The sequence below is a fragment of the Nelumbo nucifera genome, chromosome 4 (assembly GCF_055504915.1).
Source record: "Nelumbo nucifera cultivar China Antique chromosome 4, China Antique-T2T, whole genome shotgun sequence".
NCBI classification, from domain to species: domain Eukaryota; kingdom Viridiplantae; phylum Streptophyta; class Magnoliopsida; order Proteales; family Nelumbonaceae; genus Nelumbo; species Nelumbo nucifera.
In genome coordinates this window covers 31,917,380-31,942,745 of record NC_142652.1, presented here as the reverse complement: position 1 = coordinate 31,942,745, position 25,366 = coordinate 31,917,380, and the positions used below count along the sequence as shown (strand labels likewise).

At 39.2% G+C, this 25,366-nt stretch overlaps 1 protein-coding gene across 4 annotated transcripts in view; it reads left to right on the top strand.

Moving 5' to 3' along the window:
- Positions 1–25,366, top strand: part of LOC104609933 (DEAD/DEAH box RNA helicase family protein) — a 123,813-nt gene that overhangs the window by 47,683 nt on the left and 50,764 nt on the right. For 3 of the 4 annotated variants that reach the window (XM_088903463.1, XM_088903461.1, XM_088903462.1), the window contains exons 9-10: positions 11,357–11,438; positions 16,660–16,749. In XM_088903463.1, the coding sequence (XP_088759589.1) occupies positions 11,357–11,438; positions 16,660–16,749 (172 nt within the window). The remainder of the gene's footprint in view (positions 1–11,356; positions 11,439–16,659; positions 16,750–25,366) is intronic. The other variant, XM_010276366.3, reaches the window with a different exon arrangement.

Genomic DNA, 25,366 nt, shown 5'->3' with positions numbered 1-25,366 from the left:
AATTCAGCTTGATTCTGTTGTTGCTGGGAGGAACCCACTGTTCTTGCACTGTCAATTTCTGAATTGAAGAATTTTCTATTGCTCCCCAGCCCCGCAAGAAATTATTCACAGTGAAATCATTGAAAAATGCTAAAGTCTTTATCCAATGTATCACTCTTATTTGAATACCTTCAATTAAAGAATTCACCAATTTTCTCTACCCCTTAAACAATCTGTTATTTCTTTCTTCTCAAACCGACCACAATATAGTTGCTCCCGTGGCTCTCCACAAAGCCTTGCCCCTTCTTTTGGACAAACGAAGGAAACCATAAGTGAACAAGATAGGAAGTCTTGAAGGTGGCACTGGTTTGCATCCAAAGAGAACAAAAAAACTCTCAATCACGGGACACAAAGAAATAGGAGATTAATAACTGGGAAGTAGATTCACCATTAGCAAAGCACAAGAAACAAACATGGGGGGAGGGGATATATAGAGATTGGGACTCCTGTTTTTTGAAGAATATTGCAAGCAAGTAGGAGAGGTCTAAGTGATCTCCAAAACTGCAAGCAAACATACCAATGAATAGAGTTCACCCTCCCTCAAACCTCTTCTGAAACCTAGATCCCAAGCAGAACTAGAGAGTGAAGGGACAAAGAACTTGGACACAGGTTCAAGCTTATAGTTAGAAGGAAAATAAATAGAGGGGATTTATCCTTGAGCATAGAATCCTTGATCTACAAATCTTCCCAAAACCGGAATTTTTTGCCATTCCCAACATCCAATCTTATAAACCTTGTAAAGGTGGGGATTGATAATAGCTCTCTAAGGAGAGGTAGAGGACCTTGACAAGAGTGAATCATCCCAGCCTTTACAATCAAGCCCTTGAATATTCTCAATCACCTTGTTCCACAGCAGATTCTGTTCTAGTGGGAATTTCCATAACCATTTCCCCAAGCGAGCAGAGTTTCTAGAAATGATATTGCAAATCCTGAATCCCCCCATTTCCTTCTACTCACTAGATCCCATCTTACCAAGTGATCCTTTTTGGAATCACTAGGTTCCCAGAGAAAATACTTCAAATTTCTCGATTTGCTTGGCCACTTTCATTGAACTTTAAAGGTAGAAAGAAAGTAAATGGGTAAGTTGGACAAAATAGCCTTGATTAAAGTGATCCTTCCCCCAAGAGAGATGTAATTCCTCTTCCACTTAGCCTTTTTTTTGTGAATCTAACATTGACTTCGAAAAATCATTAGATCTAGGGTTCCCCATCCAAAGGAAGGCCTAGATAGGCTAAAGGCCAAGGCCTTTTTTCTTTTATTGGAAAGGCCAAGGCCTTGTTTCACACCTTAATATATTTTCTAAAGAATTAACCTCCCTGTCCTCCATGTTGTTTCATTCTACATTGCTCTTCCCCAAATTAAGCTCTAATCTGACATCCTTTCAAATCTATGGAGGATGACAATAAGATTCCTCAATTCGTCTTCATTCTTCCCTTGAAAAAAGGATAGTGTATTGAAGGTGAGACACTAACACCCCTTGCCACTCTAATGATCAGTCTACCAAGGACATTGCTACTAAGGTGAAAAAAAAGGGGGAGAGTGGGTCCCCATTGACCAAGATTGAGTAATGACAACTCTTTAAACACCCTACTATCCACTTATACCATCTTTCCCCAAACCCAAAAATTTTAGTGTCTCCAGTAACACCAAATCATATACTTTCTCCAAGTCCAACTTGCACACTAGAGCTTGCTTACCACATTTGATCAATTATTTGTCTGTTTTGCACAAAAGCACCTTGAAAGGGAGTGATTAAAGATGGTAGAACCTTCCTAATTGCACAAAACCTTAGAAATTGTTTCGTACATACTTCCCACCAAGCTAATAGGTCTAAAATCCTTTGGGTGACAAGATTCCAGCTTCTTTGTGATTACAACGACAAAAGTTATGTTAGCACCTGCATTTATTCTTCCTCTCTCAAAGAATTCATCACACTCCTTGCAAATCTTGCTTTATCATCCCAGCAGTCTTGATAAAAACCCACAGTGAAACCATCTGGACTGGGAGCTTTGGACCTGTCCATTTAGAATACTACTTGCTTTATCCTCTGCAAAATTCTTCTCTATAACTCTACTTGATCTCTCCCCAAAACTGGATCTACTCTAATCTCCTCCAATTGACTGTAGATAGATTTAAATTGATTAACAAAAGCATTAGCAATTTCACTATCTTCAGTCAAAGTCTCCCCATTTATTTTCAGTCTTGAAATTAGGTTCTTCCTTCTTCCAGCGACAAGGGAGTGGAAAAAACTGGTATTACCATCCCTATCTAAAATACACTTGCACCTCAATTTTTGTCTCCAGAAAACTTATTCTTTTTTAAGCATCAACTCCAAAATCTTTTTTAGTTGCCATTCTCTCCTGTCAACTTATCTTCTTTAATTGGTTAAGATACTCCAACTTGGTGAACTCCTTAATTCTTCTACCTATGTTCTCTTTTTCTCCTCAATTCTTCCAAAAGTCTCCCGATTCCAAACCTTCAATTTTTTGCAATTTCCTAAGGAATTTCAACACTTTCCATATGCCTACTATACTCTTCTTCCCACCACCTCTTTATCATATTAAGAAAGCCTGGGGCCCTAGCCACTTGTTTTCAAATTTAAATGGAGAAGGGCCAGGAGAAAGTTTCTCCTCAACTAGGCAAATTGAACTATGACTGAGGTAGGTCTAGGGAGAACTTTAGCTGTTAATCCGATCTACTTTTCCTCCCTATCCATAATGGAAAGGAACTGGTCTAGTTTAGAATAATAGGAGTTGGCTTGAATGTTAGACCAAATTAAACCTAGTGTGGGAGGGTTGAAATTCTTTAAGGCAAACTGGTCTACATGGCTATTGAAGTTTCTCTTTTTGGTTGCGAATCTCTGATTGGGATTATTTGATTCAAAAGTAAATCTTATCACATTGAAGTCCCCACCAATGCACCAAGGGCCATCCCACAAACCCCTTATTGCACTTGCTCTTCATAAATTCCACTTCTCTCCTCCCTATAACCATTTGGTCCATGGATGTTGGCCAACACCCATATACACCCATGCTCTATACTTCTTGATTTCACGGACACTGAAATCCTACTAACTCTTCCAAACACTCCAAAATTTCACTCCTTTTTTTGACAATTAACAGGATATAGTTTATTAAATGCCAAACTGCACACAAAAACATGCAGAAGGTTGAAAGGTACAAACACTGGTTCTCCCAAGAGGAGCTTTGCCACAAGTAAGATAAAGCAGAAATTATTACAATAACAACATACAGATTACATATTACATATTGCAAGCTGGTCCTGGGCATCCCTAATCTAAACATGCAGCAGGTTGAAAGGTACAACACTGGGTCTCCCAAGAGGAGCTTTTCCACAAGTAAGATAAAGCAGAAACTATTACAAATAACAACATACAAATTACATATTACATATTACAAGCTGGTCCTGGGCATTCCTAATCTAAACAATCCTTTCCAACCCCAGCCTTAGCCAAAGAATCAGCCTGCATGTCAGCACTCCTAGGTACCCACTTGAATGAGATGTTCATGGCAACACCTAGAGATTGATCCGATCTGACTTGAATTCTGATTTTCCACAGGATTTGATCTTAGATTGCTATTCATCTTGTTATGATTCGGCCTGCCTTAGAATTCTATCTGTCTAAGATCGGTTAGGTAGGAAGGTGGAAGAAAGAGAGAAAGAGAGAAGGGGAAATTCTGGTTCGAACTGGAAGTCTCAACATAATCTTCTCCCAGTTGGCCAAACAAAACTTATATTATTAAAACTGATTGAAAAGACATATGTGCCCTTATTTAAGTTAGGAGCACTGGTTCCAACACAACATTACAGATCAGCAACATTAATCTAGGTATAAAGACAGAAATACCCCTATGCTAACATTCCCCCTCAAGCTGGTGAGTATATATCATATACTCCCAGCTTGTTACATATGTAGTCCACTCTTCCCCGACTCAAGCCTTTTGTAAATAAGTCAGCCCACTGATTTCCTGTATTAACATGTGTAGTGTCTAGTTCTCCATTCAGCACCTTCTCCCTCACACAGTGGCAGTCAACTTCAATGTGCTTGGTTCTTTCGTGAAACACCGGATTAGAGGAAATATGAACTGCAGCCTGATTATCACAATAGAGCTTCATTGGAGTGTTGATGTTATACCCTACTTCCTGTAGAAGGTTCCTTAGCCACACTAATTCATAAGCGGTGTGCGCCATAGCCCTATATTCTGCTTCTGCACTGCTTCTTGCCACAACCGTCTGCTTCTTACTTTTCCATGTCACCAGGTTACCTCCCAGGAAAGTGCAATAGCCTATAGTAGACCGCCTATCAGACATAGAACCGGCCCAGTCAGCATCAGAATACCCTTCTATTTCAAGTTTTCCACCACTTTTGTATATCAGACTGCGACCCGGAGTCCCTTTTAGATACTTCACAATTCTTAGAACTGCATTCCAATGAGGAATCAGAGGTTTTTGCATGAACTGGCTTACCACACTAACCACAAATGAGATGTCTGGTCTAGTAATGGTTAGGTAGTTCAGTTTGCCCACAAGTCGTCGGTATCTGCCAGGGTCTTCAAACACTTCACCCATATCACTGCTTAGCTTGGTATTTGTGTCCATGGGTGTTTCAGCTGGTTTGGCACCCAACAAGCCTGTTTCTTCCAGCAAATCAAGCAAATATTTTCTCTGGCACAAGTTAATACCATACTTGGATCTTGCTACCTCTATTCCTAAGAATTATTTCAGCTTACCAAGATCCTTTGTCTGAAAATGATCCTGCAGATAAGTCTTTAGCCTGCCAATACCCATGTTATCATTTCCAGTAATAACAATATCATCTACATACACCACCAACAGTATTTTTCCTCCCGGAGAGTCATGACTAAATACAGAATGGTCAACTTTGCACTGTTTCATACCAAACTTCTTTACCACCTCACTGAACCTACCAAACCATGCTCGAGGAGACTGTTTAAGCCCATATATAGCCTTCCTTAGTCTGCACACCTTACCATCCTCCCTCTGAGCAACAAACCCTAGAGGTTGCTCCATGTACCCTTTTGCAACCAATCGCTCTTTCAGGCGTTCAACACTACCATCAGGCAGATACTTAACCGTATAAACCCATTTACAACCAACAACTTGCTTCCCAGGAGGAAGAGCAGTGAGGTCCCAAGTATGATTATGATGAAGGGCAGAGAGTTCTTCTTCCATGGCTCGGCACCACCTTGGAGAGGCAAGGGCTTCTTGGACATCCTTAGGGACAACAACTGATGATAACAAGGTGACAAATTGGCGATGGGAAGCGGAAAGGTGAGTAAGTGAAACATAATTAGAAATAGGATGAAGGGTGCAAGTGCGTTTACCTTTCCGCAAAGCAATGTGGAGGTCAAGCTCAGATGCTGAGTGCGGGTCTGGTGTCGGATCCGTCGACGGAGATGTAGCTGGTACGCGTTGGCGATGTGTATACACATGACGGATAGGTGGGTGTTCAACAGGTGGTGGCACCGGAGGCAAGGGTTTGGTCACGACTGGAACCAAGGGAAGAGGGTCGACAATGGGAAGTGGAAGAGGAGGACGTGATGAGGAGGAAGAAGCATCACTGGACCCCAAAAAGAACGGAGTAGACTCAAAGAAGGTGACATCAGCACACACAAAGGACCGTCGAGAACTGGGATGGTAACACCTATACCCTTTCCAGGTCCGAGAATAGCCAAGGAAGATGCACTTAAGAGAACGGGCATCGAACTTGTCATTCTCGGGACCCAGATTATGGACGAAGCAGACACACCCAAATACCCTCGGCGTAAGAGGAAACAGAGACAAAGCGGGAAACAAGACCTGAAACGGAGAATGACCATCAAGGGTGAACGACGGCATCCGATTAATCAGAAAGCATGAGGTAAGCACTGCATCACTCTAAAAGGGTTTGGGAACATGCATGTGATGCATGAGGGATCTTGCTATTTCCAAGAGATGGCAATTCTCTCTCAGCTACCCCGTTTTGTTGTGGAGTGTAGGTACATGAGGTCTGATGTATAATGCCATGTTAGTTTAGGTATTCCTGAAATGATGAGGATAAATATTCGTGACCATTATCAGAACGGAAAACTTTGATGTGGGTACCAAATTGGTTACGAATCTCAGCATAAAATTTCTGAAAAATGGTAAACAATTCACTTATTTCTTTCATTAGATAGAGCCACGTCATCCTTGAAAAATCATCTACAAAAATGACAAAATATCTGTATCCATTATATGACATCACTTTATAAGGACCCCAAACATCTGAATGAATTAAAGAAAAAGGACTCGACACACGATGGTGTTTCCCAAACTGACACGACTCACAATCCAAAACAGAAAGCTGACTCAAGGACGGAACCAAAGACTTTAAAACTTTTAGCGACGGATGACCAAATTGGCAATGCCACTGGAGAGGAGAAAGGGATGACTGGAGAGCTGTTGAAGTTCTACCATCACCACCGTCAAGATAATACAGTCCACCAGCTTCATGCCCTCCACCAATCTTCATCCCCATCTTGAGATCCTGAAAAACACAGATTGAAGGATAAAAGGTAATGGAGCAGTTAAGTGATTTGGTCAGCTTACTGACAGACATAAGATTAAAAGGCAATTTAGGAACATACAAAACTAAGGAGAGGGATACAGGATCTAAGTCAACATTACCAACACCACAAATTGAGGATGTGGAACCATTAGCAAGGGTGACAGATTGTGATGTTGAGCAATGAGATAAGGAAGAAAACACACCTGGAGTTCCAGTCATGTGATCGGAGGCTCCAGAGTCAATGATCCAGGGATTGGGTGTGGATGCCAGACAAGCCATACCTGAGTGAGCAAAAGTCGCTGTGTTCTGTTGTGATTGGATAAACCTCTCATATTCATCATGGGGAACACTCACCATCTCCTTCACGGGACCATCTGTGGGTGTAGGAGGTATCTGATCAGATGAATGAGTCTCCTGTCTAAAGCTGGAGCTTGAGTCACTGGTCACGGCATGATTGGCCCAGGTTGAGGGTGGACCATGTAGATCATAACAATAGTTAATGGTATGTCCATCCATACCACAATGAGTGAACTTCCTCGGGCCTGAGCCACATCCTCTACCACGGGCTCCCCCTGAATCTCTGGCCCTAGTACGACCACCACCACGATTATAAGTAGGCCCACCATTGCCACTTCGGCCATACACAAAACCACTACCACCACCATGGCCAGACTGAGCTCCCCTCGCTCCACCTCGAGTACCACGGGCTCTCGATACAGCAAAGACAGATCTTTCTGAGATATTAGAGTTCTCAGTAGATCCGATAGAAATCCTCCGGAGTCGAGCAAATACCTCTTCTAAGGAGGGAAGAGCTGATCCTCCTAATATCTGAGCCCGTACTGGTTCATATTCAGACTTCAGTCCCACCAAAAATCTAGTCACATCAAGCTGTTTTCTCTGTTGCTGCTGAATCTTGACATCATAAGTGAGAGGGTGATAGACATTCAACTCATTACGTATGTTTCTCATGTTGGCATAGTACTCCTCAAGACTCTGATTGCCCTGTTGCAGGTTAAAGTACTCTTGATACAGCTGATACACTCTGGTTGTATTGTCTTGACCCGAATTCAATTTCTTCGCATGGTCCCACACATCTTTGGTAGTGTCAAGAAACATGAAGTTTACACTAATCCTGGGTTCCATACTATTCCACAACCATGTGATGATCTGAGCATCCTCTTTCTCCCAGTCTTCATACTCGTGAGAGTTAGTGGAGGGTTTCTCCTCTCTTATGTGTTTTACCTTTTTCTTTGCCTTCAGAAAGACTTCGACGGATTTATCCCAAGGCACATAGTTCTCTTCATTTAGTTTAATGGAGGTCATTTGAACATTCATGTAGTTTATCACCGATTCTGCACACTTGCTGAATTCTATTACCACTGAATTCTGCACACTGCACACAACTAGATCACACCTGTCACAATAGTTTCAGCACTTGTTGTTGCTGAAAAGTATGCTATTTACACCACAAACCCTACTCCTACGACTACATGAAATCTCACCACTATATGATTATAACTATTCCTTCGAAATACACAAAAACCAGCATAAACCCTAGCACATTACTGTCTGAAACCCTAGCATATGGTCTGAAACACACTTCCTATTTGATCCATAACAGATATCATGCACTGAGATCTCTTACCTTATCACTGAAGTAACAACCACACGAGCAGGAAATCAGTCCACACACGACAGCCACTGCACCACACAGATCGACCCTCTATTTCTTCATCGATTAGGGGAGGGCGATCTTAGAAACCACAACAACCGACCACACACGACCTGACTAGAGGCATAGAAACCTCCAAGGGAAGAGGGCGATCACTCCTTTTCAGCCCTTTCCCTTATGTCCAATCGAATGCAGAAAAAAAAAGAGAAACCCTAGATAGGGTGCGCAGAGAATAGAAATCTAGGTTGACAGAAATCTAGGTAGATTCAATCAGCTCTGATACCATGTTATGATTCGGCCTGCCTTAGAATTCTATCTGTCTGAGATCGGTTAGGTAGAAAGAGGTAGAAAGGTGGAAGAAAGAGAGAAAGAGAGAAGGGGAAATTCTGGTTCGAATTGGAAGTCAACATAATCTTCTCCCAGTCGGCCAGACAAAACTTATATTATTAAAACTGATTGAAAAGACATATGTGCCCTTATTTAAGTTAGGAGCACTAGTTCCAACACAACATTACAGATCAGCAACATTAATCTAGGTATAAAGACAAAAATACCCCTACGCTAACACATCTCAAAACTATTTGACCGTTACCCTCTACTTCTGCATTCTTCATTTCCTGCCTAGCCAATAACTTTAGTCCTTGAATTAAAGCCAGGAGTTCAGCTCTTAAAGGTTTTCCTTGACCCACTGGACCTGAAAAACTTACAATGATATTACCACCATGATCTCTAACAACTCCCCCTATGCCCAAGGCCCCTGGGTTTCCAAGGCAGCAGCCATCAAAGTTGAGTTTGAACACATCTGTGTCAGGAGGGACCATTCAACCATTGTTGTCTGGTAATCTGAAACTCTGTCAACACCTGCCACTCTCTATGCAAATCATTAATAGATACACCTTGGAATTCCCTTCCCCCTTGGAAGAGAATAGCTTATTTTGGGCTGTGTTGTAATTTTTTCAATTGGGGAGGGGCTAAGAGAGTTTATCCCTTCAAAAAGGCGCACACCTCACCTTGAGTCTTGGGCGCAAATTGGCCTCTATGCCTTTTTTTGCGCCTTGTGCTTTTAAAATATCGAGCACACTACCATATGCCAAAACCTCTGCCTTTACTACATATGCCACTTGATAGGGCCACTAAAAACCCATATAATCGCTCCTTCAGATGACAACAACACACAACCAATACTTGCAGGCCTGGGGTTTTGAAATGAGCTTTGTCACATTTCTTTCAGACCATAATCCCCATAGTACCGCCCCACATATGAGGGGGTTGAGGCCCAGGTGTGATGATACCTCCTTCATGTAGAGCCTCCCGTTTCTCCAAAATCTCATTCTTCCTAACTGTGATGATACCTCTTAAGGCTCTCCATGAGGGGGCTGAGGCCCAGGTTAAACCTCTCTTAGCCCAAAAACTTCTAATCCACCTACGATCTACTTCTGGGAGTTTTGATTTTTAAATCGGGACAACTTCTCGTTTCTCTTTTCTCAACAGATTTTTTTTTACACTTCTTTTATTCCCGCTCCCTAAACCTCTCACGTTCCAATGTAGGATCTTCATTATACTTGCCTCTCTAAACCCTTTTCACCTCTAATAAATTCCCTTCCTTATGATGCTTGCATCCTTTCTAACAAAAACTTTTAGGATATTGTGGTGATCTTGAAAAGTCTAACATCTTCCCCAACATCTCTAGTTTCCTCCCCGTCTGCTTTCTCTACTCTCCCCTGCCCTAATGCTTCTCCCTTCTCCAATTCTATCAATTGGTTTAATATCTCCATCATCAACCCCTAGATTTTGTTGCACTCTCCTATGTACTCCCCCCCCTTTCTTTTGAGGCCCACCTTCGAATGGATAGATGACTTCTCTGGCACTTGGATCTTGAGAGTAAGTAGTATCTAAAGGCAAAGGAGTAATTGAACTCCAGTATTGGTGCAAACCAAGACACCTTTGAGCTTCTCATTGGGTTGGGTGCTATTACTGAAGAGAACCCTTTACTTTGTTTGGACCCTCACTCTGTTCTTGAGCACTATATTTTTGACTCGTACAGTCCCAGTTATGCACCTCATAAATTGTTAAGAGCTATCTAAAAGGAAATATTCTTAAGCAGTGATTTAAAAGGCGCGCCTTAGGCGCACAGTTGAGACATATTTCAGGGTATGCGCTTCGCCTAGGTCCTAGGTGCAGCCCTTCCAAAAGGCATACACCTGGTGCGCCTAGGCGTGCGCCTTTTGAAAATTTGATGCTTTTTTGCTTTTTTTGAACCCCCAATTTGGTAATGTTGTTCATTCATTCGTCCTAATAAAATGTCTTCTTAAAAAGCAATTAAAACTATAAAATCATTATTTTTTGTGTGAAAACTAAGAATTTAAGACCTAATGTGGACTTGTTTGGGCTTGCCTCGAGGGGCGTGGCACAAAAGTGGCTTGTAGAATCAGGAATGTAATATGTTTTACATTACATTAGCTACTTGAAGTAATGCAATTGAGTGAAAAAAGAGATTAGAGGTTTTACATGCTTGAAAATGTTTTATATGTTTGATTTTATTTTTAAATTCTTATTTCAATATCCTTTACATCTTATGTTTATGTATTTTAATTTTAGATAATAGGTATTTTAAAATTTAAGTTTATATTTTTTATTAATATTATGTTTAATATTTATTTTTGAATTTTTTGGCATTTTTTGACATTTTTTTATTTTTTAGCATTTTTTTTGTATTTTTGCGCCTTTCTTCAAAAAGGTGTGCACCTCGCCTTGTGCCTCAGGTGCAAATTGCTCCCTGTGCCTTTTTTGCGCCTTGCGCTTTTAAAACACTATTCTTAAAATTGTTACTCTTACATAGATAAATGTGCTATCTAGTTCATGGATGCTAATTAGATGTCTTGCACATGATTTGAAAACGCTTGTTTATGTAGTGGCGGGTTAATTACTCTATTAATTATTTCTTGTGGAAGGAATTTTAGCATTTGAATGATTGCAGTGCTCCTTGAACAATACGGTTCTTTCTATTATTTTTTATTAGTTGCCATTGGGACAAATTATGTGACAAATTCTCTCTCTCTCATTCACATATCTAGGGCCTTACAAACCTTATCCATGGATATTGATCCTATCCCCGAAGATATCTGTGAGGAGTTTGGTTTATTAAGGCTTCATCGTGTAAGTCTCTTCTAAGGTTCTAAAGGTCTTTTATATTCCATGATTACTTGCTTCCATATTCAAAGATTTTTATGGAAAGTACAATGATTTGGTTATATGTATTTTGATTCTTTTACCTTTTGTCATATCATGAATGCTATGTAATGATAAAATTATGAGATCAGTAAAAATCTTTTTAATTAAATGAAACAAATATATCTTTTGAAAAAAGTCTGATGGAGGCCCATCCCAAGGCCCATCTCACCCCTAGGGGTGGCAGCTCCTAGGATAAGGTCAAGAGTCCAAGATAAGTCAAGAAAGGATAATAGGATAATTCAAGGTCCATTAAGACTCTTCCAAGACTCCAAGATTATCAAGACTCTTCCAAGATTAGCAAGAATTCAAGACTCCAATCAAGATCCAACAAAGACTCCAAGAAGCATCAAGAAATCCAAGACTCCCAGATTCATGCATAAGGAGAGCCAGGGAGATCGGACGGTGGAAGATCAAGCCCAAGAATTCCAAGAGGGTTCGACCTTATCAAGACAGCCCAAGAGGATCAAGATCAAGATCAAGACTCATGTTCTTTCCTAGTCCTTTTACAATTCCCAAATGTATTATAAATACTGCTATTTTCCCAAAGTTGTGGGATCAATTCATATTTCAGATTTCAGAATTTCTTCAAGTTCTCTTCTTCCTATTTTCGCCACCTTTTCTCTCTCCTAGAGAAATCGGTGTTATTCGCTAGGTGCTAGCGAACGCCCGGTGCTTGCATAGCCAGCTCCGGTTCTCATCGCGTCCACGCTGCGTCAAAGTCTTATTGAAGGCCATGTTCTTATAATCTTATCCCTTGCTTTGTATTCTTGCTTCTAAGAAGGAAGCTTAGCTAATGTACATTTTCAACTTTAAACTGTGTTATTTTTATTCATAATCAAGTATTCAAGAAATAACTTTCATGTCTAAACCATTAGAAGTTGGTGTTAGACAGTGTGTGCCTTTAGCTCCATCAGTTTGATGTTACTGACATTTATTGTTGAATAAAATCAATAAATTATTATTTCATGTGTGCTATGGTGTGTTTTTGTGAATTACCCCATAGTTCTACATTTATGAGATTATGTATGCTTATATGTTCTTAGCTAAATGATGAATTTGTGGAGTTTATCATATCAAGGCTGACACTCTTGTACTGCCGATTTGGTAGAGTTGTCTATCTCAACTGCTCAGGTTAGAACTAAGGTACAGTAGGTGGTGTTTTAGAAACACTGGATGGGACCATTTCTAGTTTAATGTTGGATTGTGGAGATAGAGGATTGAAACTGGAAAGCTGCACTTGATAGTGATACTACACCAAGTGTTGAATTGACATACTTTTGATATGCCAACCAGTGAGATCCTTCTAGGGTTAAATATCTAGGTATGTTGGAGCAGATACGGAAAGTACTTGAGTGAGTGATCATTGTGATGGGATCAACCACTTTGTCGAACAAAGAGAATATCCCAAAGTACACTCTATATGATGGAAACCTAAAACTGCTAGCAATGGATTTCAACTTGTTTTGAAATTGGTTTTGCAAAACATTCTTATATTAATAAATAGTTTGCAAAATGGTTTTAATCCCGGGATCCATTTGAGTGGAGGGTGTGATACTACATCTTGTAGTCAAGGAAGAAGTCCTTCTCTGTCAACAATGTTTGGATATTATGTGACTTGTTGGGCCGAATCTGGGCTTAGTTAGTGTTGGGTCTATTCACCAAGTTTGACCTACTGAATTCAGCCCATGTACTTTTAGAATGTGGGCTGAACCCTTTTGGTTTAAATTGAGATCTATGTGGGTCCCATGCCACACAAAGATAAGGTTCAATAGTTGGTCAAAGTTGTGAGAGAATGGGATTGCTTAAGAGGCAAGTTTGTTTCCAACTACCTAGTTTGTCTAGGTAGTTAGTTTGTTGGAAACTTACGGTTGAATTAGGAAACTAACTAGATCACCCTTATTCTAAGTTGGTTTGGATTGTTTCCTAATTTCTAGCTTTTCTAATCAGCTAGGAGAGTTATTAGGAAACTTCTACTTGGACTCAGAGTCTAAGCTACATAAGATATAGAGGAGGGAGACTAGATTAAGCAATCAAGACAAGCTTTCTTGCAAAGAAACCCTAGTTCGACCTAAGGGAAAAGGAGGCTCTTTTCTTCTTCTCCCACCAAACTTTTACAGAAAGGCTTCAGCCTTTTGATAATACATCAGAGGTACACCATTGCTGAATTCGATCCAGCTTTTGGAGTGCAACAATCAACATTGATTCTTTCAATTGTCTAGTAAGACCAATTACCAATTTTTTGAGCCATCTTCAGCTTTGGGGATCTTTGGACTTGATTCTTTTAGCATGTTTACCACCTAGGTAGCTGCATTTGTGGACTCTGTATGTGGTAACATCTTACCCGATTGATCGAAATCAATTTGGCATGATGTTCTAAATTGATCCTTAGAGAAAATTGGTTTCTAATGAGATATTCAATCTGTCTCTTGGGCTGATTTTAAGAATTTTAGAAATTCACCCTTTCTACCATCAAGGTTCAACCTTTATGGCTTTGTGCAACGGTTAGCCTGTTCTTCAGTAAGATTTTTCAGATTTTCCACTTGCTATTTTTTTGGCAAATGATTTATTATAGAAGAGAGAAAATACTCAAGTAAGATGGTGGGCCTTGGTGCAATGGTTTGGTTCATCCATTGTGTCTTGGGTGACCAGTGTTCAAATCTTGAGAACAGCCTCTCTGTATGTGCAGGGGGCAAAGCTGCATATCCTGTCCCTCCCCAGACCCCACATTGGCGGGAGCCTCATGCACTGGGCTGACCTTTTTTTAGAACAAAATCAAGTAAATTGAAATATTCTGGTTTTCTATTGACGAAGTGTTTTTCTCTTCCTCCCCCCTCCCCCCAAGCTACATTCATCACTCTCTTATCTCTGCAAAGAATTTCTGTACATAATAAAGTAGGAGCAAAGCAAACAGAAAAGAAAATAAAGAAAATAGAAAACGGAGAAGACCCACTGACACCAAAAAATGGAAAAAAAAGTCAATTATGCTTCTAGCTTTCTCAAAAAGAGAAAATGATCCTCAGCCAAAATAGCACCTAGGTCTACTATGGGGTTCTCTATGGAGGATGTTGATTGCATGTAATATGGTGTTGTGAATTTTGGTTGGGATACAAGGGAGGTGAAATTTTCTTTTGGTGTTTGTTTTTGGAAGGGAATCATGAGGTTCCATTCAAAATTTTCAAATTATGTTTCTTTAATGTTGGAAATAGGACAAGCATAAGGTCCTGGGAGCATGGTTGTTTGGTAGTTGGAAAACTGTGTGACTAGGCCCATGATTGTTTAGGCTAAGTAGGGAAAACTTTTCAGTTGCCTAGTGCCATTAAGTTGTTCAGGATTCTATGGTTTGGTGCCCAAAATTCAGAAGGCCACTTCTTTACTCTGAAGTAGAATGTGTAAACTTGTTATCTAAGATGCGGGCATTAGAAATGCAAGCAGAGGGGCCTGATGCAAGATGGTGGAATGAGAGCAGCAATATGGTGTTCTCTATAAAATTATTTTACAAAGCATTGGCAAGAAATCAGGTTGAAAGATTGAATATTAAAGGCTTATGAGGCATCCCAATTCCTCTAAGGGTTGAGGCTTTTGTGTGGTTGGTTGCATACTTGTATTGCACACAATTCTCACTCAAGATTGAGTTTGGATATGCTGACCACATCACATTGCTGGCTACATTCACACAGCCGCACATCTGGAACTTCGGTTGTACTTTACATCGCCGATATTCCCGACATGAGGCTGGATGAGTGTGGTCAGCAGTGTGTTGTGGTTGGTAGATCTGGACTCCTAAAATCATATCAAACGTAGGGACCTCTAGTTGGTGGGAAGATGTTATCTATGTCAGTAGATCTGGACCTCTAGTTGAAGGAGGAGGATCTCCTTCACTTATGCTTTGATTGCTGTTACTCAAAGATCGTCTGGGGTTATTTATTTAATTTGTTCAAAATGGACATGTGGCCCGGAAAGTTGCTGAAAAAGGTTTTTGCACTTTGGCCTGTATTGAACGAAAGCAGAAAGGCAAAGATAACATGGAGTTGTGTGCCTTCTGCAATCTGTTGTGAATTATGGAAGGAGAGAAATAGAAGAATCATTAAAGACTATCACAAGTATTATAATCGCCTTGTCTCAATTGTTGGGAAAATAATTTTGTATTGGATCATGATTCTTCCAGAATTTGTGGATGATTGTAAAGAGTCCTTTGAGGTTGGTTTTTGGTCAGTCTTAGGGATGAACTGGGGGGGGGTGAAAGTTGTATGTTTTCTTTAATGCTGTAATCTTGTTTTTAGGGGTGTTCATTATGGTTTTGGTTTGGTTTTCTGATTTTTGGAAACCGAACCAAACCGTAAACTGAAACATATAATATAATAACATTCTAATATTAATATATTATATAATATATTAACTTTCTAAATTCTACCCTAGTAGAATGGCCCAAACCTATTAGAAACTGGACCAAACTGTAATAAAATGCTTTGATCTGGTTTGGTTTCTATACTAAAATGATTTGGTCTGTTTCTATTACTAAACTGAACCAAACTGGTCTGTGAACACCCTACATGTTTTTGTTTGTTGGGTGATCTCTCATCACCCCTTAGTTAGACTTGTTTTGTTTTTGCATTAATGAAATTTCTTTTTTTATTTATTACCCTGAAAAACTCCTGTCCACAGTGGACCTCCTATACAATGACTAGCACAAATCTAGAAACAGAACCACCCACACCAAACCTCTCCTAAACAATAATCATCTAGTGGTTGATCTTTCTCTTCTGCTTCTGTATTTACCTTTGTCTCTACTGAGACTTTTTCCTTTACCTTACTTACCCCTAATTTTGATAGTATCAAAAGATATTCCACCTCATCTTTAGCCACCACCACATCCTTCTTCTAGATTAGATGATTTAACTTCCATCTTCTCCACCCTATTTCTTCTCTTGAAATGAACCTCAGTATCTACTTCAGACCACTTTTTTGACCTCTGTTGCTAGATGATAATGGTATTCTAACTTTTTAAAACTGCAAGGCTTGGCTTCTACATGGTTTATTGTCATTTCTTGTACCCAGGCTTCTACTACCCATTGCGTTGCCTTTTTTTTCCTTGTCATTATTTTCATGGTTGTAATGGAGTGCTAATCAATGTTTGTTGTTAATGTAGGCATATGTGGGGATTCATCGCCCAACAGATTTAAATGAAGCAGATTTAGCTCGTAGAAGGTTAATATTTGATGAATTCTTTTACCTTCAGGTAATATTTTACATTTAAATATGCATCCTAAGCTGACCATATATAGTTAGGATAAAGCTTAGATGATGATGATGATGACCCTAAGTCTCAAGTGCACTATTTTTTATTCCAAAAACATTGATGATTTAGCATGGCATAACTCTATTTATCTACATGACCAACTCAAATGCATGTTCTAACCAAAAAATGGATTAAATATGTACATGTATCTAAAAAGGCCACTATTCAATGCTGGTCCTGGCTATCTGGGGTTGTGAGAAGGGTGGACTAGATGCAGACCTAACCTCCAGAATTTCAATGTAAAGTGAACTAGATGTAGACCTGAGATTTTAGTATTAAATATATTAATGTTTTTAATTATTCAAGGGAAATAATGTTTCCACAGTATATCAAATTCATTAAAAGGAATCTATCCCACATGCTTTTCTCCCCTTATTTGAATTAAAAATTTCTTTTTAATGAAGCATATAGGACAAAATTCCCTGTGGCATTTGACTAAACATGTTCTAGAAATATATTTCCCCTCCTCACTTTACTCTTGGTGGATGTGTGGGCCCACCCTAAATTTTGTTATGCTTGTGGAAAATTGTGCCTAGAAAAAAAGAAGCCTCTCCCCCAGTTGGGGGGACAGGGGGAGAATTGAGATACCCATCTCCCCTAAATAAATGTGGATATATAATTTCCTTCCCATAAACCTACCCTGTTACATTTCTTTTGAAAGATACAGAAAAGTTTGCAAACCTTTAAAGATATTATGCTAAGGCTATTGCTAGTTTGCTAATCTAGTATCATCACTCACGGTCACACATATCCCTAGTTTGCTATAAGGTTTCTTGGTAGTTCAAATTGCTTCTTAAACACCATAATCTTCTTTTCTGCTGCATTAATTTCAGCAAGTCATGGAAGAGTATTTCATTTTCTACTATAGCTTTATGTTCCAGGTTAGATACTTAGATCTTGCTTGACTAGTGGATGATCTAGGCCAAGAGCCATCTGATAACTAATACTGGAAATAAAGATGAGTAGTCGATCAAGACTACAATCAGTCTTGAATTCAAAAGAAAAGAAAGAAGAAATTTCAGAAGAGAAGAAGAAGAGAGAGAGAAAAGAGAAGAAGCCCACGAAGAGATTTTGAAAACAGAGAGAGGGTTGATCAGTAGATCTGCCGACCCACTCTTAATATTTATATATGTTGACTAATTGTAAAAGGGCTGAATTGCCCTTATTGCTTACATGGCAAATAAACTAATAATAAAGCTGGAATAACAAGCTGTAATAACAAACTAAAATAACTACCAACTAACACTGACATAACTAACAAAAATGTGCTACCATACGAACACAGTGGGGACCACAGCAGTGGGGTCTACATCAATGTTTTCTACACTCCCCCTCAAGTTGGGAATAGATATTTGTCATTCCCAACTTGCATAGGTCTGCCTCTAACTTCTTCCTAAGAACAACTTTGGTGAGAAGATCTGCGAGTTGCATGCTGGAGGTGATATACGGGAGACACTTTTTGAGACGAAACCCTTTCTCTGACAAAATGTCGGTCGACTTCAATATGTTTAGTTCTGTCATGCTGTTCCGGATTGTGAGCTATATTAATAGCAGCATGATTATCACAATACAACATTAAGGGCTTCTCATAAGCTATACCCAATTCCTCAAATAATAACTTCAGCCATAGGATTTCAGCCACACCATTAGCCATAGATCTATATTCAGCTTCAGCACTAGAACGAGAAACAACACTTTGTTTCTTACTCCTCCAGGAGACAAGGTTACCTCCTACAAAGGCACAATATCCAGAGGTAGACCTTCTATCATCAACACTCCCAGCCCAAACAACATCTGTATAAACCTCTATCTTCATGTGATCATTATTCTTGAATAATATACCTCTACCTGGACATCTCTTCAAGTATGCTAATATCCTCTCAACTGCAAGGAGGTGAGTAGTTCTAGGGGAGTGCATATATTGACTGACAACGCTGACTGCATAACTAATTTCTGGTCGTGTGAGACAAAGATAGAGGATTTTTCCAACTGACCATTGGAACATAGCTTTGTCTTCAAGTGGCTCTCCACCCTCTGCACTGATCTTGTGATTCTGTTCAATAGGTGTATTTGCAGGATTAACACCCAACTTACCAGTTTCTTCCAATAGATCTAGAACATACTTCATTTGAGAAATAAAAATCCCATGTTTAGATCTAGCTACCTCAATACCCAAGAATTATTGTAGCTGTCTCAGATCTTTCACCTCAAATTCTTGATGAAGGAGTTGTTTAAGAGACTCAATCTCACTGTTATCATTCCTTGTCACTACAATATCATCCACATATACAGCAAACAAAGTCAAGGAAGAGTCCACTCTTTTAATGAACAATGTATGGTCTGACTGGGCCTGTACATGGCCGAATTTTTCAAGGGCTTGTCTGAATCTATCAAACCAGGCTCCGAGGGAATGCTTTAGTCCATACAAGGCTTTATTCAACCGACACACCTTCTTTCATGTCTCTGCATCATAAAATCCAGGAGGTAACTGCATATAGACTTTTTCTTCTAAGTCTCCATTGAGGAGGACATTTTTAACAACCATCTGGAACAAGGGCCAAGAGTAACTGGCTGCAAGGGATAACAAAATTCTAATAGTGGTCATCTTTGCTACTGGAGCAAAAGTCTCCAAGTAGTCTATACCATAAGTTTGAGTAAACCCCTTTGCAACTAATCAGGCCTTATACCTTTCAATGGAACCATCAGCATTATGTTTCTCAGTAAATACCCATCTACATCCAACCGATTTCTTTCCTTTAGGCTGGTCAACTAGCTCCCAAGTATTATTCCTCAGAAGAGCATCCATTTCAACCTTCATTGCATCTTTCCACTCAGGAACTGACAAGGCTTCCTGCATTGTTCTGGGAATAGGAATATCTACAATGGATGTGAGAAAGGACCTGTAAGAGGGGGACAGACGATCGTAGGACAAGAACTGGGAAATGCAGTGAGCTGTGGATGTGGTGCAACGCCGTTTGCCTTTACGGACTGCAATGGGGAGGTCAAGGTCATCCAAAGGAGGTAAAGTAGCAATAGTGGAAGGTATCTCAGTGGGACCTGGATCTGATAAAGGGACTGTGGTACCTGGATCTGGATCCGCAGAAGGAACTGGGGCTGGCCTGGACTGTTGATGACCGAAATCAACCTGTCTCCACCGCCTGTAATAGACTCTCAAATCCTGACACCTCTGACAACCCTCCCCATTACATCCCTCATCACTCAATGAACAGGTAAAGGAACTTCTGATGAGTTAACCCCATTCTTACTCCCACTCTCACTACTTTCTCCCTGAGGAGAAACCCTAGGGTAATAGGGTACCTCCTCAAAGAAAGTAACATCCATCGAGACAAATCTCCTCCTAGAAGTAGGTTCATAGCAGCAATAACCCTTTTGAGTTTGTGCATAACCGAGAAAAATACATTTGGAGGCCTTAGGATCAAATTTGGAACGATGAGGTCCAAGAATCTGAACAAAGCAAGTGCAACCAAAGGTTTTAAGGGGAACAGTAAACAATTCTTTATTGGGGTATAGAAGGGTAAATGGAGGCTTCATGTCAAGAACCCGTGAAGGAACTCGATTAATGAGACACTGTTCTAAGAATAGCATCTCCCCAGAAATGAATAGGCACATTGGAGTTAAACATAATGCTTCTAGCCACCTCCAATATGTGCCTATTCTTCCTCTCAGCAACCCCATTCTGCTATGGTGTATAAGGACAAGTACTCGGGTGAATAATCCCATGATCAAGCAAATAAGAGGCTATTGGGTTGGTAAAGTATTCTTTCGCATTATCGGATTTGAAGATTTTGATTTTGACCCCAAACTGGGTTAAAATCATCTGATGAAAGATCTGGGTCAAAGCGGGAACCTCATCTCGAGAACGCATAAGGTAAACCCAAGAAAAACGGGTATAGTCATCAACAAACAACAAGAAATATCTGTATCTCCCATAGAAGTGATGTGATACGGGCCCCAAACATCGGTATGCACAATATCAAAAAAATTACTACTTCTTTTATTACTAAAGGAATAAGATGTTCTACAATGCTTTGCAAGCTCACAACTCTCACATCTCAAATTGGACATCTGAACTGACTCAAATAAATTTGGAAACAAACTCTTCAAAGACTGAAAGGATAAATGACCCAACCAATTATGCCAAAGCATAACCTGATTAACAGACTGAGAAACAAAAGACTTCCTATCTTCACGATCTTCCCAATGAGAACTCTCTCCAAGCATATAGATCACATTCGTCTCACGGCCAGTCCCAATCACCTTCTTTGTCTCCAAGTCCTGAAAAACACATCGGTCAGGGAAAAAAGTTATTGAACAATTATAGTGTTTTGTAATACTACTGACTGAAAGCAAGTTAGCATTAAGCTCAGGAACATGCAGAACTGAAGATAAGGAAATGGTATTAGACAACTTAATGTCTTCCTTGCTAGAAATGGGAATTAGGGAACCATCAGCAATGGACACTTTATCTCTATCAGAAGATAAGTGATAGGTAGTGAACAGTGATGGTAAGCTAGTCATATGGTCAGATGCACCTGAATCTATTACCCAACAATGTTCAGTGTTACCTGGAGTTAAAGCATGGTAAGTTGAGGCCCGAGTACCTGAATGAGCAAAGACTGATGTGGGAGGAGCTGATGGTGGCTGAGATGATTGAGCTGAATTCCCAACTTCCTTTTCCAACTGAGTTAGGGCAGCCCAGACAGCAGCTAGGGTGTCTAGAGGCGTGCCTTTTGTGCCTAATGAGGATGCTGAATCGGTATTAACAGCCATATGAGCATTACCCCTTTTGTTCCTCAGTTTTGCTGGAACTAGATGAGGGTGCAGTTTCCAACATGTGTCTTTAGTATGCTTAGGATTCTTGCAATGTTCACACACTAGATCCCGCTTATCTTCCTTCTTTATATCCCTCTCCGTATCACCCCCAGACTTAGGTTTAATTGCTACCAAGGCTGGTGGGAAGGGCTGATGCTGCATCATAACCTTTATCCTAGTCTCTTCACTATGCACTAAGGTGTAGGCTTGAGATAAGGTCACACTGTCCCTTGTTAGTATTTGTTGTCTCACAATATCATAGTCAGGATTCAGACGAGCTAGGAATTCAAAAGCCCTATTAGTTTCAACTTGCTTTCTATGAGTCTGTGCATCCTTCTGACTTTCCCATTCAAGTGTTTCTAGGTGGTCAATTTCATGCCACAGAGATTTCAAGGTAGAGAAGTAAACTGAGACTGGTTTCTCTCCTTGCTTAAGGGGTTGGGAGTAAGTCTCTTTCATGGCATCCCAGATTTCCTTGGCTGTTTTTGCCCACAAATAGTTTCGGATGATATGTGGCTGCATAGAGTTGCATAGCCATGTCATAAACAAATAGTTCTCCTAAACCCATTTGGTATAAGTTTGGTCATCCTTTGTTGGTTCTTTCACATCTCCCAACAAGTAGTTGGGTTTACCTCTACCCCCAATGGCCATCATGGCCGATTGAGCCCATTCTAAGTAGTTTGATCCATCAAACTTCACTGTTGTAATCTGAAAGGCATTCTCAGACATGTTACCAGAATTGCTAGTCCTAAAAACACCTTCCCCCTGATTATTGAGCTCCATTCTTGGTCAAGAATTAATAATAAAAAACCTTTTAAACTACTGTAATAGAAAACAGCACCCAAACAACTGATAACAACCGACCTAGGTTTTCCAAAGAATAAAGAAAAACATAATTCTGTATGAAACCAGTTCAAAATCTGATCTGAAACCAACAACAGTTCTGAATTTTAGGGTTTTCTCTCAAAACCCTAAAGGAAAAAACACAGATTTTCCAGCCGCACCTCTCAGAATATACCAAGATGATTTTTTCAAGGTTATTCTCAAGAAAAAACTTACTCTATGAAAGAAAATCTCTGGCTGCCACCTTTTGTTTGATGCAAAACCCCAATCTTGAGGATCTGAAGCTTTTTCTGATTCTTCCTAACTACTGGAACTCTCCCAGCCGTCTACAATCTTCTTAGTAGCAGCCGCACACTATCAGTAACTTCCTAGAATCAGCCGATCCTCCTTCTTTGTTGAAAAACTTCTAAACCTAGGAGATTCTCATGTAGTCAATCTAATTAGACTAACATAAGAGCTCCTAGGTCGGCTCTGATACCAAGTAGTCAATCAAGACTACAATCAGTCTTGAATTCAAAAGAAAGAAGAAATTTCAGAAGAGAAGAAGAGAGAGAGAAAAGAGAAGCACACGAAGAGATTTTGAAAAGAGAGAGAGGGTTGATCAGTAGATCTGCCAACCCACTCTTAATATTTATATATGTTGACTAATTGTAAAAGGGCTGAATTGCCCTTATTGCTTACATGGCAAATAAACTAATAATAAAGCTGAAATAACAAGCTGTAATAACAAACTGAAATAACTACCAACTAACACTGACATAACTAACAAAAAATAAACCAACAAAAATATGCTGCCATACGAACACAGTGGGGACCACAGCAGTGGGGTCCACATCAGTGTTCTCTACAAGATGCAATCCCCATACTATATTGAATTTGTTACTTGAGAATGATTTGCATATCAGTGGGATTTGGAGTGTGAAATTTCTCTATTTTTCTAAGTGGCAATACCTAATTTTCAAAGAACATATAGAAACTTTAAAACTTTGGTGATATTTCAGATTTCATTGATAAGAGTGTATTTTTAACGTTTAGAGCTTTAAAACATTATTAGAAACTTTAAAAATCATCATAATTTTTAAAATCATTTCCTGAAAGAACATATAGGGACTCAGTGATTGCATAATTGGCTTACAATTTTTGTTATGATTCAATTAATAAGTCACTATAATTCAAAAGAAAAAGAAAAAATGGCAGACAACTACAAAAGAAGATCCTAAATCTAATCAAAATGTATAGTTACAAAAAAGACAAAAGAAAAAAGTCAAAATAGCAAGTAAATGACATACATAATGAAGAGAAGAAGGCTAAAAGATTAAAAGGGAGATGGAGAGAAAAATACCTATTCGAGTATCTTAATCTTCTCATATTTGATTTATACATTTGTATGCTATGTTTTTGGAGCCTAAATTGTGTTTGTTCTTTGAAGTTTAAAAATTTTCAAATATCTTAGTGGAATTAGTGAAATATCCCTGAAATTTCCCCATACCTTGCATGGTGAAATGTCCAATATTGATATTGTGAACCATGGCTGAGATTGGGTTGTAAACTTAAATTGAACCGGACAGTTAGACTATTAAACTTATGAGTGGGTGGTCTTTCTGTCTTTAAGAATGCATTTTTTTTTTTAAATCTTTATCCACTGTTAACTTGGACAAGCCATTGAAAACTGTCCAATGTTTAGCACCTGGGTCATTGCTTCATCATAACTTATAAGATGACAATGAAGAGACTTGAACATACAACTTCCTATTCACAAAGAATGACATGCTACTGTTGAGCTATGACACTATTTGTGTTTATTTGTATTTATGTAATGTCTATATTGACCGCATATGTATATATATTTACAAAAGCATGATTTGTAATATTTGAACCCAATGTTTTAAAAGTGCAAGGCGCAAAGGCGAGGCGTGTGCCTTTTTGAAGCAAGGAGCAAAAATACAAAAAAAAGCTAAAAAATAAAGTGTCAGAAAATTAAAAAAAAAGCCAAAAAATTCACAAAAATAAAAATATTAAACATAATATTTATAAAAAGATATAAAATTAAATTTTAAAATAAATGTTTTAAAAGACCTACTATCTAAAATTAAAATACATAAACATAACATGTAAAGCGTATTCAAATGAAAATTTAAAAATAAAATCAAACATATAAAATATTTTGAAGCATGTAAAACCCCAAATCTCTTTTTTTCCTCAATTGCATTACTTAAAGTAGCTAATGTGATATAAAACATATTACATTCCTGATTCTATGAGCTACCTTGGTGCCACGCCCCTCGAGGCAAGCCCAAAAACGCCATGTTAGGGTCTTAAATTCTTAGTTCTCACACAAAAATAATGATTTTATAATTTTAATTGCTTTTTAAGAAGATATTTTATTTTTTGTGCGAGAACTTAGAATTTAAGACCCTAACAAGGACTTGTTTGTGTTTGCCCTGACCCAACTACTAGGTTCAAAAAAAGCAAAAAAGCGTGGAATTTTCAAAAGGCGCATACTTGGGCTGAGGTGCTAGGTGCATCAGGCTTATGCCTAGGCACACCAGGCGTGCACCTTTTGAAAGGGCTGCGCCTAGGACCTAGGCAAGGCGCATACCCTAAAATGCACCTCGCCTGTGTGCCTAGGCATGCCTTTTAAATTACTGCATAAACCGCAGCTAATAAACATGCCACAATCATGGTTTACATATTCGATATTGTTGGACATTGCACCATGTTGAGATGGGGAAATTTCGAGGATATTTTGCTAATTTTTCTAAGATATTAAGAAAATCTAAAAAGTCAGGGAAATTTTCTAAGAACATGGAATTAATTAATAACCTTCAAGGAATTGTTAGAAGTATAAATGCACATGTGAGTCTCGAAAAGCCATAGAAAA